Here is a 14611-nt window from a genome sequence, read left to right on the forward strand (position 1 = left end):
CAGAGCAAGACTCCGTCTCAAAAAAAAAAAAAAAGAGAGAGAGAAAGAGATATGTGACAAGCAGGCCAGGCACGGTGGCTCACGCCTGTAATCCCAGCACTTTGGCCGGCCAAGGCAGGTGGATCACCTGAGGTCAGGAGTTCGAGACCAGCCTGACCAACATGGTGAAACCCTGTCTCTACTAAAATTACAAAAAGTAGCTGGGCGTGGTGGCAGGCACCTTTAGTCCCAGCTACTTGGGAGGCAGAGGCAGGAGAATCACTTGAACCTGGGAGACAGAGGTGGCAGTGAGCTGAGATCACACCACTGTACGCCAGCCTGGGCAGCAGAGTGAGACTCCGTCTCAAAAAAAAAAAAAAAAAAAAAGGCCGGGCATGGTGACTCATGCCTGCAATCCCAGCACTTTGGGAGGCCAAGGCGGGCAGCTCATGAGGTCAAGAGATTGAGACCATCCTGGCCAACATGGTGAAACCCTGTCTCTACTAAAAATACAAAAATTAGCCAGGCGTGGTGGCAGGCGCCTGTAATCCCAGCTACTTGGGAGGCTGAGGCAGGAGAATCGCTTGAACCCAGGAGGCGGAGGTTGCAGGGAGTGATATCGTTCAATTTGGGAGGCGGAGGCAGGTAGATCATCAGAGCTCAGGAGTTCAAAACCAGCCTGACCAACATGGCAAAACCCCGTCTCTATTAAAAATACAAAAACTGGCTGGGTGTGGTGGTATGCGCCTGTAATCCCAGCTACTCAGGAGGCTGAGGCAGAAGAATCGCTTGAACCCGGGAGGTGGAGGTTGTAGTGAACTGAGATCACGTCAATGCACTCCAGCCTGGGCGACAGAGCAAGACTCCGTCTCAAAAAAAAAAAAAAAAAAAAAAGAACAGTGCAGAACATTAAGATAGAGTCTGAGGGGTAAATGAGATTCAACTTCCCTGGATGTTTGAAATTTTTGAAAATAGAATGTCTTGAAAAGGTGTATTTCTCATTGTGGGTTTTGGACAAAAGAGTTTGAAGGACCCTGGGACCAGACAACCTCCAGCAGGGCAGTTAGCTCATAAGGCACCTTTGTGAAAAACGGCTTGGCAAGTGGAGCCATGTGGATCTCAGCCCCCGCTGCCCCCTTGGCCAGGAACCCTTGGGACATGCCTTAGCTTGCACAGCACTGCGTGGCAACCTTTGCTTGTGAGTCTCTTCAGCTGTCATATCCCATTCTGTTCTAATCAAGATGGGGATCCTGGCTTTTCGCAAAGAGGGCAGATAGTGATCTGGGAGTCATAGTGGAACACAAGCCAAACAGAAGTCAGCTACGTATGAAAGAGGGAAAACATGTAAAATATTAAAGCTATAATGGGAGCATAAATTATAGACGCAGCCTCTCCTTATGACCTACTGCAGTAAGGGGACCTTGTAAATCCTTGGCATCATAACCTTTCATCGGGTAGGAGGGAGCTGTCACCTCCCCTAGTGACATGGCGGCTCCCCACTCTGTCTCACATTGAGAATAAAGAAACAGCTGGTCTCAGAGAGGCAGCGTTAGCCACACCTAACCACAAGCAACTGCTCCACATCTGGCTGCTGGTGCAACCGTTTGGCCCAGTCTCTGCCTTCCATAGATAAGTTGATGGACAGGATGCTGCCGGAGTCCTCTCCAAGGCCTTCAAAATGCCAAGCTGACTCCAGCATTTCATCTCTCCTGCCACCTGCCCACCCACCAGCCGGAACCACAGGGTACTGCGCTGGACTCCTGGAGCCATGCCAGGGACCCAGGTTAGGCCCATGGTCATGAAAGCACCCCAGAGACCACCTCAGGACGGGAGCTTCCTTCCTGCTTGGCCACCGCCTGGCTGCCTGATTTCAGCACAGCAGCACCTGTCACCACTCACCTCAAGAGGTGGCTCCAGAGCCTCCTGGGAGGCAAGAGGCCGTGGCAGTTGCTGTCATCATGGCCAGCCCTGGGGCTCCAGCCGAGGGCAGAAGCAGGCTCTGGAATGAGTTGGACCCGGAAGCACAGTACACAGGGGGCTGGTAAGAGTGCAGGCATGAATGTAGCTTGGGTCTGGCCCTGTGTGGGGTGAGAGAGCAGGCTGCAAAAGTGTCAGGAGCTGGGAGGCTGAGGGTGGGCCCCGTGTTCACCGCTCCCGACCAGCAGGTGGGAAGCGGGCACCCAGGGCCGTGGGGGCCAGGCCCCGCCTGAGTGCAATGGCCCGTGTCAATTATGGTGGCTCAGGATCCAGCCGTGGCAACTGCTCAGTATTTTCAGTGTCACCCCTGGAGACTAGGCTGTTCGGGATGACTTCTGCCTTGTGGGGGGTCCTGGGAAAATTGCCTTGTTCACCTGCAGTGATGGAGTTCATTCAGCTGCACATTTGTGCTGTATAGCCCCGCCTCCCAGTCACAGCTGATTGGGTGAGAGGTGCACAGCTGAACCAATCAGATCCTATCCTGGGACTGGAGCCTCAAGTAGAAATAACCTATTGGCTGCCTCTCATTGTGGTGTGAAGACAGAGCCAGCCAGGCACAGCAGCCAGCCCAGATGGCTTTAAAGAGTTTCCAATTTGGTGTCTTGGAAGGCCTGCCAGCCCTCCAGGCTGCCCTAGATTTTAATGAAGTAGCCTATTCCTTCCCACACAGTTTGCCTCTTTCGCCTGAAGTGCCTCTGAGTGGGTTTCTAGCTCTTCTAACCCAAGATGCTGTAATTAAAGCATGGTCACAAGGGTTGATCCATATGAGGCTGCATTAGTAGAAATACAGAGTCTAGTGTAAGGGAGGTGAAGGCCCTTTTCTGCTCTGTTCCATCCAGGCTCCACCAGACAGGCCATGTTGGTTTATGGGTGTGGGATGCTAAGAGGACTTAGCCTGCTCAAGTGCCTTCAGGAGAGAGAGCCATGATGGCTAAGGCGCCAGAACCCCTGTCTGTGGACATTCGCCCTGGAGAAACCTGGAGACCAAGGTTTGTGCCTCCATCCTTTTGATCAGCTGGTATTCACGAGTGCTCGCCAGGAGCCTGGCCGCTCTGGGTTTCAAGTGATTCTCCCCACTCAGCCTCCCGAGTAGCTGGGATTACAGGCGCCTGCCACCACGTCCAGCTAATTTTTGTATTTTTAGTAAAGACAGGGTTTCACCATGTTGGCCAGGTTGGTCACAAACTTCTGACTTCAGGTGATCCGCCTACCTCAGCCTCCCAAAGTGCTGGGATTACAGGTGTGAGTCATCACGCCCAGCCAAAATTTATTAATGAGACATTTCACACTATTTTTCTCATCCCTATCATCATTATGTCATCTTCCTCCTCGTCACCAGTATCACCATCACCACCTTCAACATTATCATCACCAGGACCACCATCACCACCACCATCACCATCATCATCACTACCACCTTCACCATCATTACCATCACCCTCATCATCACCAACATTATCATCATCACCATCACCATCATCACCACCATCACCACCATCACCACCATCACCATCACCACCATCATCACCAACATTATCACCATCACCACCATCACCATCATCACCATCACCCTCATCATCACCATCATCATCATCACCATCATCACCATCACCATCACCACCACCATCACCATCATCATCACTACCACCTTCACCATCATCACCATCACCCTCATCATCACCAACATTATCATCATCACCATCACCATCATCACCACCATCATCATCACCACCATCACCACCATCACCATCACCACCATCATCACCAACATTATCACCATCACCACCATCACCATCACCCTCATCATCACCATCATCATCATCACCATCATCACCATCACCATCATCACCACCATCACCATCACCAACATTATCATCACCACCATCATCATCATCACCACCATCACCACCATCACCATCACCACCATCACCATCATCGCCATCACCCTCATCATCACCAACATTATCACCATCACCACCATCACCATCATCACCATCACCCTCATCATCACCAACATTATCATCACCATCACCATCATCACCACCATCACCATCACCACCATCACCATCATCGCCATCACCCTCATCATCACCAACATTATCACCATCACCACCATCACCATCATCACCATCACCCTCATCATCACCATCACCATCATCACCATCACCCTCATCATCACCAACATCATCATCATCACCATCACCATCATCACCATCATCACCACCATCAACATCACCAACATTATCATCACCACCATCACCATCATCACCATCACCCTCATCATCACCAACCACTATTTTTCTCATCCCTATCATCATTATGTCATCTTCCTCCTCATCACCAGTATCACCATCACCACCTTCAACATTATCATCACCATCACCACCATCACCATCATCACCACCACCATCATCACCATTATCATCACCATCATCATCATTATCAACATTATCATCACCATCATCACCACCATCACCACCATCACCATCATCACCAGGACCACCATTACCACCACATCACCATCATCACCATCTTCACCACCATCATTACCACCACCATTATCATCATCATCACCTTCACCATCACCACCATCCTCACCATCACCATCATCACCACCATCATCATCATCACCATCATCACCACAATCGTGCCATCTCACCATTACCACAACCCTCACCATCATGACGACCTTCATTATCATCATGACCACCATTATTACTACCATTATCACTACCACCACCACCATCAATGACATAATCTCTAAGTATAATCACCAATTCTAAACGCCAGTCTTTTAAATCTAGTGTGTATTTTACATTCACAGCACATCTCAGTTTGGAGGAAGCTACATTTTCATGGAATGATATGATCCTTTTTTTTGTTTGTTTTTTTCAGACAGAGTTTTGCTCTTGTTGCCCAGGCTGGAGCACAATGGCATGGTCTCAGTTCACTGCAACCTCCGCCTCCCAGGTTCAAGCGATTCTCCTGCTTCAGCCTCCCAAGTAGCTGGGATTACAGTGCCCGCCACCACGCCCAGCTAATTTTTGTATTTTTAGTAGAGACGGGGTTTCACCATGTTGGCCAGGCTGGTCATGAACTCTTCACCTCAGGTGATCTGCCCGCCTCGGTCTCCCAAAGTGCTGGGATTACAGGCGTGAGCCACCGCGCCCGGTCTATTTGATCTTTGATGTAGATTTCATAAAATTCACATTTTCGAAAAGTGGATTCACACACCCAACTTGTTCTAAGTACGCTAAAATGTTTTTCAATAATCAATTAGTGTTTAAAAGTAATTAAAGTAGGCTGGGTATAGTGGCTCACACCTGTAATCGCAGCACTTTGGGAGGCCAAGGTGGGTGGATCACCTGAGGTCAGGAGTTCAAGACCAGCCTGGCCAATATGGCGAAACCCCATCTCTAATAAAAATACAAAAATTAACCAGGTGTGGTGGCGCGTGTCTATAATCCCAGCGACTCAGGAGGTTGAGGAAGGAGGATCACTTGAATCCGGGAGGTGGAGGTTGCAGTGAGCCGAGATTACATCACTGCACTCCAGCCTGGACAACAGAGCAAGACTCCATCTCAAAAAAAAAAAAAAAAAAAAAGGCCGGGCGCGGTGGCTCATGCCTGTAATCCCAGCACTTCAGGAGGCCGAGTCGGGCAGATCACAAGGTCAGGAGATCGAGACCATCCTGGCTAACAAGGTGAAACCTCGTATCTACTAAAAACACAAAAATTAGCTGGGCGTGGTGGCAGGTGCCTGTAGTCCCAGCTACTCAGGAGGCTGAGGCAGGAGAGTGGTGTGAACCCAGGAGGCGGAGCTTGCAGTGAGCCAAGATCCTGTCACTGCACTCCAGTCTGGGCGACAGAGTGAGACTCTGTCTCAGGAAAAAAAAAAAAAAAAGGCGGGGGGGTTTAAAGGCCAGGCACAGTGGCTCTTGCCTGTAATTCCAGAATTTTGGGAGGTCAAGGTGGGAGCATCACTTGAGTCCAGGAGTTAAAGGCTGCAGTGAGCTATGATGGTGCCACCGTGCTCCAGCCTAGGACAGAGACACAGCAAGACCCTGTCTCAAAAGAAAAACAGGCACTTTAGGGAGAATGCTGGAACTGTACAAATAACAAAAAATAACGCATGGGTGGCGCCGTCAGCTTACCATCTAGAGCTGCAGTGCTTACCCCAGGAGGAAGATCAGCTGCTTCCCAGCATGTGCAAAGCAAATGCGCACCCAGGGTTCCTTCCCCTCCACCCACAGGGCATCTGCCCTCCTCCAACAGGCTCCGCTAGGTGGTCTACATTTGACGGCTTTGTAGATGTTCCTTGATTTCACAACTTGGAAGGCCCTACTACAAACCAGGGGGAGCCGATGCCCCGAAAAGTCCAGGGTAAATAAGACGTGGCCCTGCATTGAGGGCTCCTCGCCTGGCAGACATGAAGGTTAGCTTAGTGCTTAAGGACTCAGGCTGGAGGAAGACAATCATTCATTCAAGAACATTAATTGAGCACCTACTATGCACCAGGCACTGTGCTGGGAGCCCGAGGAGTCATGGTGAGCTTCCAGCGGGCCCTGTATGGGGCGAGGGGCCAGGCTGCAGAAGTCTCAGGAGCTGGGAGGCTGAGGGCGGGGCCGGTGTTCATGGCTCATGACCAGCATGTGAGAATGGGGCTGTGGGGGCCAGGCCCAGCCTGAGTGCAATGGCCCTTAGACAGGCTGGTTTACGCCTCTCCAGAGAACTGTGAACTCAACTTCCCTGGGGGCCTGAAGCTGCAGGGAGGCAGCTGTCAGAGCCCGGGAGAGAGGCTGTTCCTGGCGGGAGCAAGGCTGGGCTGGTTGCTGGTTTTGGGCGTGAGGAGGAGGTGCAGATAGGAAAGGCTCTTTCAGGGCTTTCGGCCTCAGGGAACACTTGGTCTAAGGGAATATTTCCCTAAGGGAAATGGAGTCTTACACTCAGGACAGGCAAGACCAGGTCTTTTTATTATTATTATTTTTACCCAGGAAGATCTCACTCTGTTTGTCACCCAGGCTGGAGTGCAGTCATGGTTCACCCTCGCAGTGCTGGGCTTAAGCAATCCTCCCACCTAAGCCTCCCAAGTAGCTGGGACTACATGCAAGAACCACCATGCCCAGATAATTTTATTTTATTTATGTATTTATTTTGAGACAGATCACTCTGTCTCCCAGACTGAAGTGCAGTGGCACAATCTCAGCTCACTGAAACTTACGCCTCCTAGGATCAAGCGATTCTCGTAACTCAGCCTCCAAAGAAGCTGGGATTACAGGCATGAGCCACCATGTTCTGCTAATTTTTTGTATTTTTAGTCAAGATGAGGTTTCATCATGTTGGCCAGGCTGGTCTCGAACTCCTGACTTCAGAGGATCCTCCCACCTCAGCTTCCCAAAGTGCTGGGATGATAGGTGTGAGCCACCACACTTGGCCAAATTTTTATATTTTTTTGTAGAGATAGGATCTCACTCTATTGCCCATGTTGGTCTTGAACTCCTGGGCTCAAGAGATCCTCCCGCCTTGGCCTCCCAAAATGCTGGGACTATTGGCATGAGCCACCGTGCCTGGACTTTTAAAACATTTTTTTGTAGAGACATGGTCTCCCTATGTTTCCCAGGCTGGTCTCAAATGCCTGGCCTCAAATGATCCTCCTGCCTCAGCCTCCCAAGGTGCTGGGATTGCGGGCATGAGCCCATAGTCTGCACCCTGCAAGACTAAGTTTCTTATTTTAATGTTTCTGTGTCTGAGGAGGAGTCTGAATGAGCATGGCCATGCTGGGTGACCTGGGCAAAGCCCCATGGTGTTGAGATGAGGGAGTGAATGGACTCCAGATGGGGCAGATGCTGGCTTCTCTAGGGACCTTCACATGTGGTGTGGGCCCATGACCTGGCCCACACCACTACACTTAGGAGACTGTAGTGCCTGCCCAGGAAGCTATGATGAGGGTTCTGTGCGCCTCATAGGCAGCCCTCAAGAAACAAAGCCAGGCCGGGCGAGGTGGCTCACGCCTGTAATCCCAGCACTTTGGGAGGCTGAGGCAGGCAGATCCTTGAGGTCAGCAGTTCGAGACCAATCTAGCCAACACGGTGAAACCCCATCTTGACTAAAAATACAAAAAAATTAGCCAAGTATAGTGGCACGTGCCTGTAATTCCAGCTACTCAGGAGGCTGAGGCATGAGAATTGCTTGAACCTGGGAGGTGGAGGTTGCAGTGAGCCAAGATCATGCCATTGCACTCCAGCCTGGGTGACAGAGCAAGACTTCCTCTTAAAAAAAAAAAAAGAAAAGAAAAAAAACAGGAAGCCACTGATGGTTATCAATGGTGGCAGAGGGCCAAGCACGGTGGCTCACGCCTGTAATCCCAACAAGAAGGCCGGGCACGGTGGCTCACGCCTGTAATCCCAGCAGTTTGGGAGGCTGAGGCGGGTGGATTGCTTGAAGCTAGGAGTTCGAGACCAGCCTGGCCAACATGTCAAAAACCCGTCTCTACTAAAAATACAAAAAATAGCTGGGCGTGGTGGCACACACCTGTAATCCTAGCTACTCAGGAGGCTGCAGGGGGAGGATTACTTGAACCTGGGAGGTGGAGGATGTACTGAGCTGAGGTTATGCTACTGTGTTCCAGCCTGGGGGACAGAGTAAAACTGTATCTCAAAGAAAAAAAAAAAAAAAAAAAGCAGCAGCCAGGAGAGGCGGCATGCACCTATAGTCCCAGCTACTTGGAAGGCTGAAGCTACAGTGAGTGGTGATTGTGCCTATTAAAAAAAAAAAAAAAAAAAAAAAAAAAAAAAAGGCCGGGCGCAGTGGCTCAAGCCTGCAATTCCAGCACTTTGGGAGGCTGAGATGGGCGGATCACAAGGTCAGGAGATCGAGACCATCCTGGCTAACACAGTGAAACCCCGTCTCTACTAAAAAATACAAAAAACTAGCCAGGTGAGGTGGTGGGCGCCTGTAGTCCCAGCTACTCAGGAGGCTGAGGCAGGAGAATTGCTTGAATTTGGGAGGTGAAGGTTGCAGTGAGCCAAGATAACACCACTGCACTCCAGCCTGGGTGATGGAGTGAGATATCAAAAATAATGCATGAGATATTTTATTTTATTATTAAAAAAAAAAAACAAAATAAAATAAAATAAAACCTTACCTCCAGATAATACAACCCAAGCTCCAGGTGATATCATCCTAGCCCCAGGTAGTAGAACCCAAGCTCCAGGTGATATCATCCTAGCCCCAGGTAGTAGAACCCAAGCTCCAGGTGATATCATCCTAGCCCCAGGTAGTAGGACCCAAGCTCCAGGTGATATCATCCTAGCCCCAGGTAGTAGGACCCAAGCTCCAGGTGATACCATCCTAGCCCCAGGTAGTAGGACCCGAGCTCCAGGTGATATCATCCTAGCCCCAGGTAGTAGGACCCAAGCTCCAGGTGATATCATCCTAGCCCCAGGTAGTAGAACCCAAGCTCCAGGTGATATAACTCACTCCCCTGGGTCAATGACTCTCCTCCTAAAGGTCAATTCAAGTAGCAATGGATGGGAATATAGGGGGCGCAGGGAATGGGTGGGAGTATAGGGAGGCCTGGGCTGCTTTCTTTCTTTTTGTAATGGGACTAGGAGACTTCCCAAGTGAAACCCCCATGGACTGTCACAGCTTTTACCCCCCCGGGTTCGAGGCTTGCTGGTGGGAGGCGTTCCTGCCTGGGGACGGTGTGGCCCTGCTGCAGGTGTGGAGTGTTCCCCGGGATGAGCTCTGCCCCAGTAACTGCCAGCTTGGGGTCAAGGTCAGCAGGTCAGGCCAGAACGCTCCAGGGAATTCGAGAGGGAGGTTCCCAGTGGGCGTGAGGGTGGTTGGCCCATGTGGCAAACATGTCTATCAGGAGAGCTGCCCTCTGCGGGTGTGGGAGGCCTTATCTCTGTCCAGGGGCCCCAGCTGGGGGGTCTGCCCTGTCCTCAGACCAGCTGTTGTTGGGAGTGCCTCGGAAGCAACAGACGCTTTCTTGGTGGGGGCTCTCTCAATCCCGCATGCCTGGAAGGCAGAGCTTCCTGCTGGGATTCTGCGGAGGTGGGCAAGCCCAGAGCGGAGTGAGGACAGAGAAAGTGAGGCAGGATGGACAGGAACCCCGGGACGGCACGTCCTGGAGCTGGCTGTCTCAACGTGCAGCCGACCACACAGTCACACACGAGGCTCCTCCAGGCAGCAGGAGGAACACACCTCGTGCTGTGCAGGGGAGGAGGAGATGCGTTTCTGCACCAGCTATCATTGATGGAGGGTCAGCTGTGCTCCCCTCTGGATGGCGCCCTGGGCATGAGTGGGTCGTGGGCATCTAGGCTTCCCTGGCAACACAGAGGCTCTGAGCAGAAGGCAGGGGCAGGAGTGGGCAGGGGAAGGGCTCAGCCAGGGCCCAGGCCCATGTGACGTTGCTGTCTGTGGACACGCTGAGCTGTGGCTCGGTGGCTGTGGTGAGTGGTCAGTCATCTGCAGTGGCCACTGACCTCATGGTCACTTGTCAGGCATGGAGTGAACCTCCTCATGGCCCTGGGGATATGGTCACCTGAGACATAACTCCAGGGAACCCCAGGGCCACAGATGGTTACACCCTGAGGACATGCTAGGGGAGCCTCAGAGGGTCAAAGCAGAGTGAAGTGAGCTCTGGGCAGTCAGGAAGGGATCAAACGTGGGCACTGCTGGAAGGTGGAGGAGGGGTTTGCCAGGTTGGGGACAGCATTCCAAGGGGAGGTGAGACTGAGAACAATGGCCCTGGGGGATCCCGCGGCCCTGTGTGGTCTGTGCAGTGCCAGGGGACTGAGCAGTGAGGAGGGGGTGTGGCCGCTGTGCTGAGCCGAGAGGGGACTGAAGACAGGAGGTCCCTGTCCTGCTCCCTTGGGCCTGAATGCCCCCAGACCTCCTTTCTCCCTTCGTTGCTCCCAACCAGAGCCCCAGGGCATGAGAGGACACCACCCACGCAGGGCTCTGTGCCTCACTGTGACCTCCATCTGCGGGATCAGCATGGGGCCAGAGTCACCAGAGCCAAATGCGCGTGGGAGCCTCAGAGTGTTCAGGCTGGAGGAGGCAGGGGCTGTCTGTGAAAACCTCCTTTGTCCTGGGTACTGCCTGAAAGCCAGGACTCCGAGGGCCACGTGTCACCTGCTCTACCCTCAAGCGGCCCAGAGGGTCTGGACCCAGAAGTGTGAGCAGGACACGGCAGGTGGCAGGGGGCTGGTCGCTCTCCTTTCAGCTCTGACCAGGGCCCCAGGAAAGCCAGCCACTGGGTGGGCCAGAAGCGGGGGCGGGTGAGTCAGCAGGGCAGAGGGGCCCACAGGCACTGAGCTAGGGGCCAGGCTGGTTCCAGGACTTCCTTCTCTTCACCCAGGTGATGCTCAGCTCATCTCCACTGCTGCCCGGAGCAGTTAGCAGTTCTGTGCCCTCCCGAGCAGGGCCCAAGCAGCCACCACTGCTCCTCAGAGACCCTGCTGGGGGCTGAGGTTGGAGGGCGGGGCAGGTCTGGGTTCCAGCCCATCTGTGCCTGTCTCTGAAGCCCCGAGCACTGCACTTCCTCCATGAGATCACGGGGGCCCCGAGACCACATGGGTGGCTACAGGAGAGCACTTGGTTCATCTTCACTCAAGGCAGCGTCTGCTCCTGGGCCTGGGCCCTTGGTCTCCAGTTCGGTGTTGACCCCATCCTTCCCATCAGCACATTCAGGTGGGCTCCGGTTTTACTGGCGAGGTGGGGATGGTGAGAGCCAGGGGATGAATCAGCGTCTTCACCCAAGCTTCCTCGCCACACCTTGGGGTCCTCAGTGCCCCCTTTGCTGCTGGTAGGGGTTTGTCACATGGTTCCTGGCCACATTGCAGGGTCCTAATGCCAACCTTCTAACCCTCAGCTGGCCGCTGGGGCCGCAGGCAGGTTCCAGGTCAGACTTCAAGCCACAGGTGCCCAGGCAGGTCCATTGCTAACATCAGCGAGGTAGCAGCCTGAGCATGGGTGGAGCTGAATGAATACCTGCTTGAGGTAGGAGGGTGGCAGGGGCCCACAAGTCGGCTCCTGGCGGGCAGGTGGGTGGGAGAGGATGGTTACTGAGGCCAGCCATGGGGGATGAGGGTGAGACCTCCCCTCCGCTCCCCTTTCTTCCCCTCGTCTCTCCTCCCTTCCCCATGGGATATCATGGCATATCACAGCTGGTGTGTTCAACGTCTGCTAAGTACCTGAAGCTTGTGTCCTCACCAAAGGCAGGAGAGCACATGCTGTTTCTCAGGCGTGTTCCACGCGGGCATCTCACTCGACCCGCCTCCGAGCAGCAGCCGGCAGGACCCTCGTTTTACAGGCGAGGAGGGGGCTGATGCTCCTGGGGCTCTATAGCTTGTCCCAGACCTCAAGACAATGAGGGGCATGGCTCGGGCACACGCTGCCCAGTTTCAGAGCTTCCCTGAGGACCAGGCCTGGCTCCCGCAGAGGTAGATAGTGACAGCAGTGACCGCAGGCTTCCTCCCTCGGCTTTGGCTGTGAAAGAACGGGGGTGGGGCGGGGAGTCAGATGCACGGGCAGTGGGAACCTGTCTGCTGCCTGCAAAGAAATGGCCTTTTGCCTGTTTGGTCTGCAGAGCCCCCAGCTCGGTGCCCGGCTGGGACCAGCCCCTTAGAAGAACCCAGGACCCTCAGCAGGAGCAGGCAGGTGCTTGTGCCCTGCTGATCAGTTCCTGTTCTTGGTTTCCAGGAAAGGGAGGCTGGGGAACCCAATGGAAATTCACTCAGGGAAATAAAACAAGAAGTCCCCGAATCTCACAGTCCTTGACAAGGAGTCAGAAAAGCAATATGCGGAAGACACAGAGACTGTGGTTGCCTCTGGGGAGGGATCCTGGCTGCAAGGGAGGTGTAAAGTCGACTGCTTGAAAATTGTTGTTTGTTTGTGTTTGTGTTTGAGGTGGAGCTTCACTCTTATTGCCCAGGCTGGAGTGCGATGGCACAATCTCGACTCACTGCAACCTCCGCCTCCTGGGTTCAAGTGATTCTCCTGCCTCAGCCTCCCGAGTAGCTGGGATTACAGGCATGCACCACCACGCACAGCTAATTTTGTAGTTTTAGCTGAGACGGGGTTTTGCCATATTGGCCAGGCTGGTCTCGAACTTGTGACCTCAGGTGATCCTCCCACCTTGGCCTCCCAAAGTGCTGGGATTACAGGCACAAGCCACTGCACCCAGCCTGAAAATTGTTTTAACCATGTACATATTTCTTAACATTGTCTATCATGGTAAAAATATATAATATAAATGTACCTTTTAAATCATTTTTAAGTGTCCAAGTTAGAGGCATTAAGCATGTTTACAATGTTGTATAACCACTACTATTTCCAGAACCTTGTCATCACCCCAAAGAGAAACTCTGCCACCATTAAACAATAGCTGTCCACTTCCCCCTCTGGCCTGGTAACTACCCTCTGCTCTCTGGCTCCATAGACATTTCACATACACAGAGCTACACGGTGCCTTCCCTCGGTGCCTGGCTCTCTTCCGTCCATGTCCTGTGCTCAAGGTCCAGCCCCATGCTGGCGTGGTGGCTCACACCTGTGATCCAGCACCTTGGGAGGCCAAGGCCGGAGGATCGCTTGAGTCTGGGAGTTTGAGACCAGCCTGGGCAACATAGCAAGACCCCATCTCTAAGGAAAAAAAAATTAGCTGGGTGTGGCGGTGCATGCCTGTAGTTCTGGTTACTTGGGAGGCTGAGGTGGGAGGCTTCCTTGAGCCTGAGAGTTCCAGATTACAGTGAGCCATGATTGTACCACTGCACTCTAGCTTGGTAGCTTGGGTGACAGAGCAGGACCCTGTCTCACACACACACAGAGAAGTTCATCCCCTTGTAGTGCACACATCAGACTTTCATTTCTTTTTATGGACAAATAATATCAGATTGTATGAACAGACCACATTTCGTTTCTACACTCCATTAACAGACTCTGGGGTTGTTTCGTCTTAAAATTATTATTTATTTTATTATTTTTTTTTGAGACAGGAGCTTGCTTTTTCACCCAGGTAGGAGTGCAGTGGCATGATCTCAGCTCACTGCAACCTCCACCTCCTGGGATCAAGTGATTCTCCTGCCTCAGCCTTCTGAGTAGTTGGAACTACAGGCATGCGCTACCAGGCCTGGCTAATTTTTTTTTTTTTTTTTTTTTTTTTTGAGACAGAGTCTGGCTCTGTTGCCCGGGCTGGAGTACAGTGGCCGGATCTCAGCTCACTGCAAGCTCTGCCTCCTGGGTTCACGCCATTCTCCTGCCTCAGCCTCCCGAGTAGCTGGGACTACAGGCGCCCGCCACCTCGCCTGGCTAGTTTTTTGTATTTTTAGTAGAGACGAGGTTTCACTGTGTTAGCCAGGATGGTCTCGATCTCCTGACCTCGTGATCCGCCCGTCTCGGCCTCCCAAAGTGCTGGGATTACAGGCTTGAGCCACCGCGCCTGGCCAAGCCTGGCTAATTTTTGTATTTTTAGTAGAGACGGGGTTTCGCTATGTTGGCCAGGCTGGTCTCGAAACCCTAACCTCAAATGATCCACCCACCTCGGCCTCCCAAAGTGCTGGGGTTGCAGGTGTGAGCCACAGTGCCCGGCCAAAAGTATTATTATTATTATTATTATTATTATTTTTTTTTGAGACGGAGTCTGGCTCTGT

The 14611-nt window shown here is 52.6% G+C and overlaps 1 protein-coding gene across 4 annotated transcripts in view; it reads left to right on the forward strand.

Moving 5' to 3' along the window:
- The first annotated feature begins 11533 nt into the window (after nt 1-11533).
- The window catches only part of PIEZO1 (piezo type mechanosensitive ion channel component 1), a 74814-nt gene continuing 71736 nt past the window's right edge, over nt 11534-14611 (forward strand). For all 4 annotated transcript variants that reach the window (XR_004055321.1, XM_030924323.1, XM_030924326.1 and 1 more), the window contains exon 1: nt 11534-11654. Coding sequence is in view for 3 of the 4 variants with exons in the window: in XM_030924323.1 (XP_030780183.1) it covers nt 11537-11654 (118 nt within the window). In the remaining variant the exon portion in view is untranslated. The remainder of the gene's footprint in view (nt 11655-14611) is intronic.

Source organism: Rhinopithecus roxellana, chromosome 20 (genome assembly GCF_007565055.1).
Source record: "Rhinopithecus roxellana isolate Shanxi Qingling chromosome 20, ASM756505v1, whole genome shotgun sequence".
Taxonomy (NCBI): domain Eukaryota; kingdom Metazoa; phylum Chordata; class Mammalia; order Primates; family Cercopithecidae; genus Rhinopithecus; species Rhinopithecus roxellana.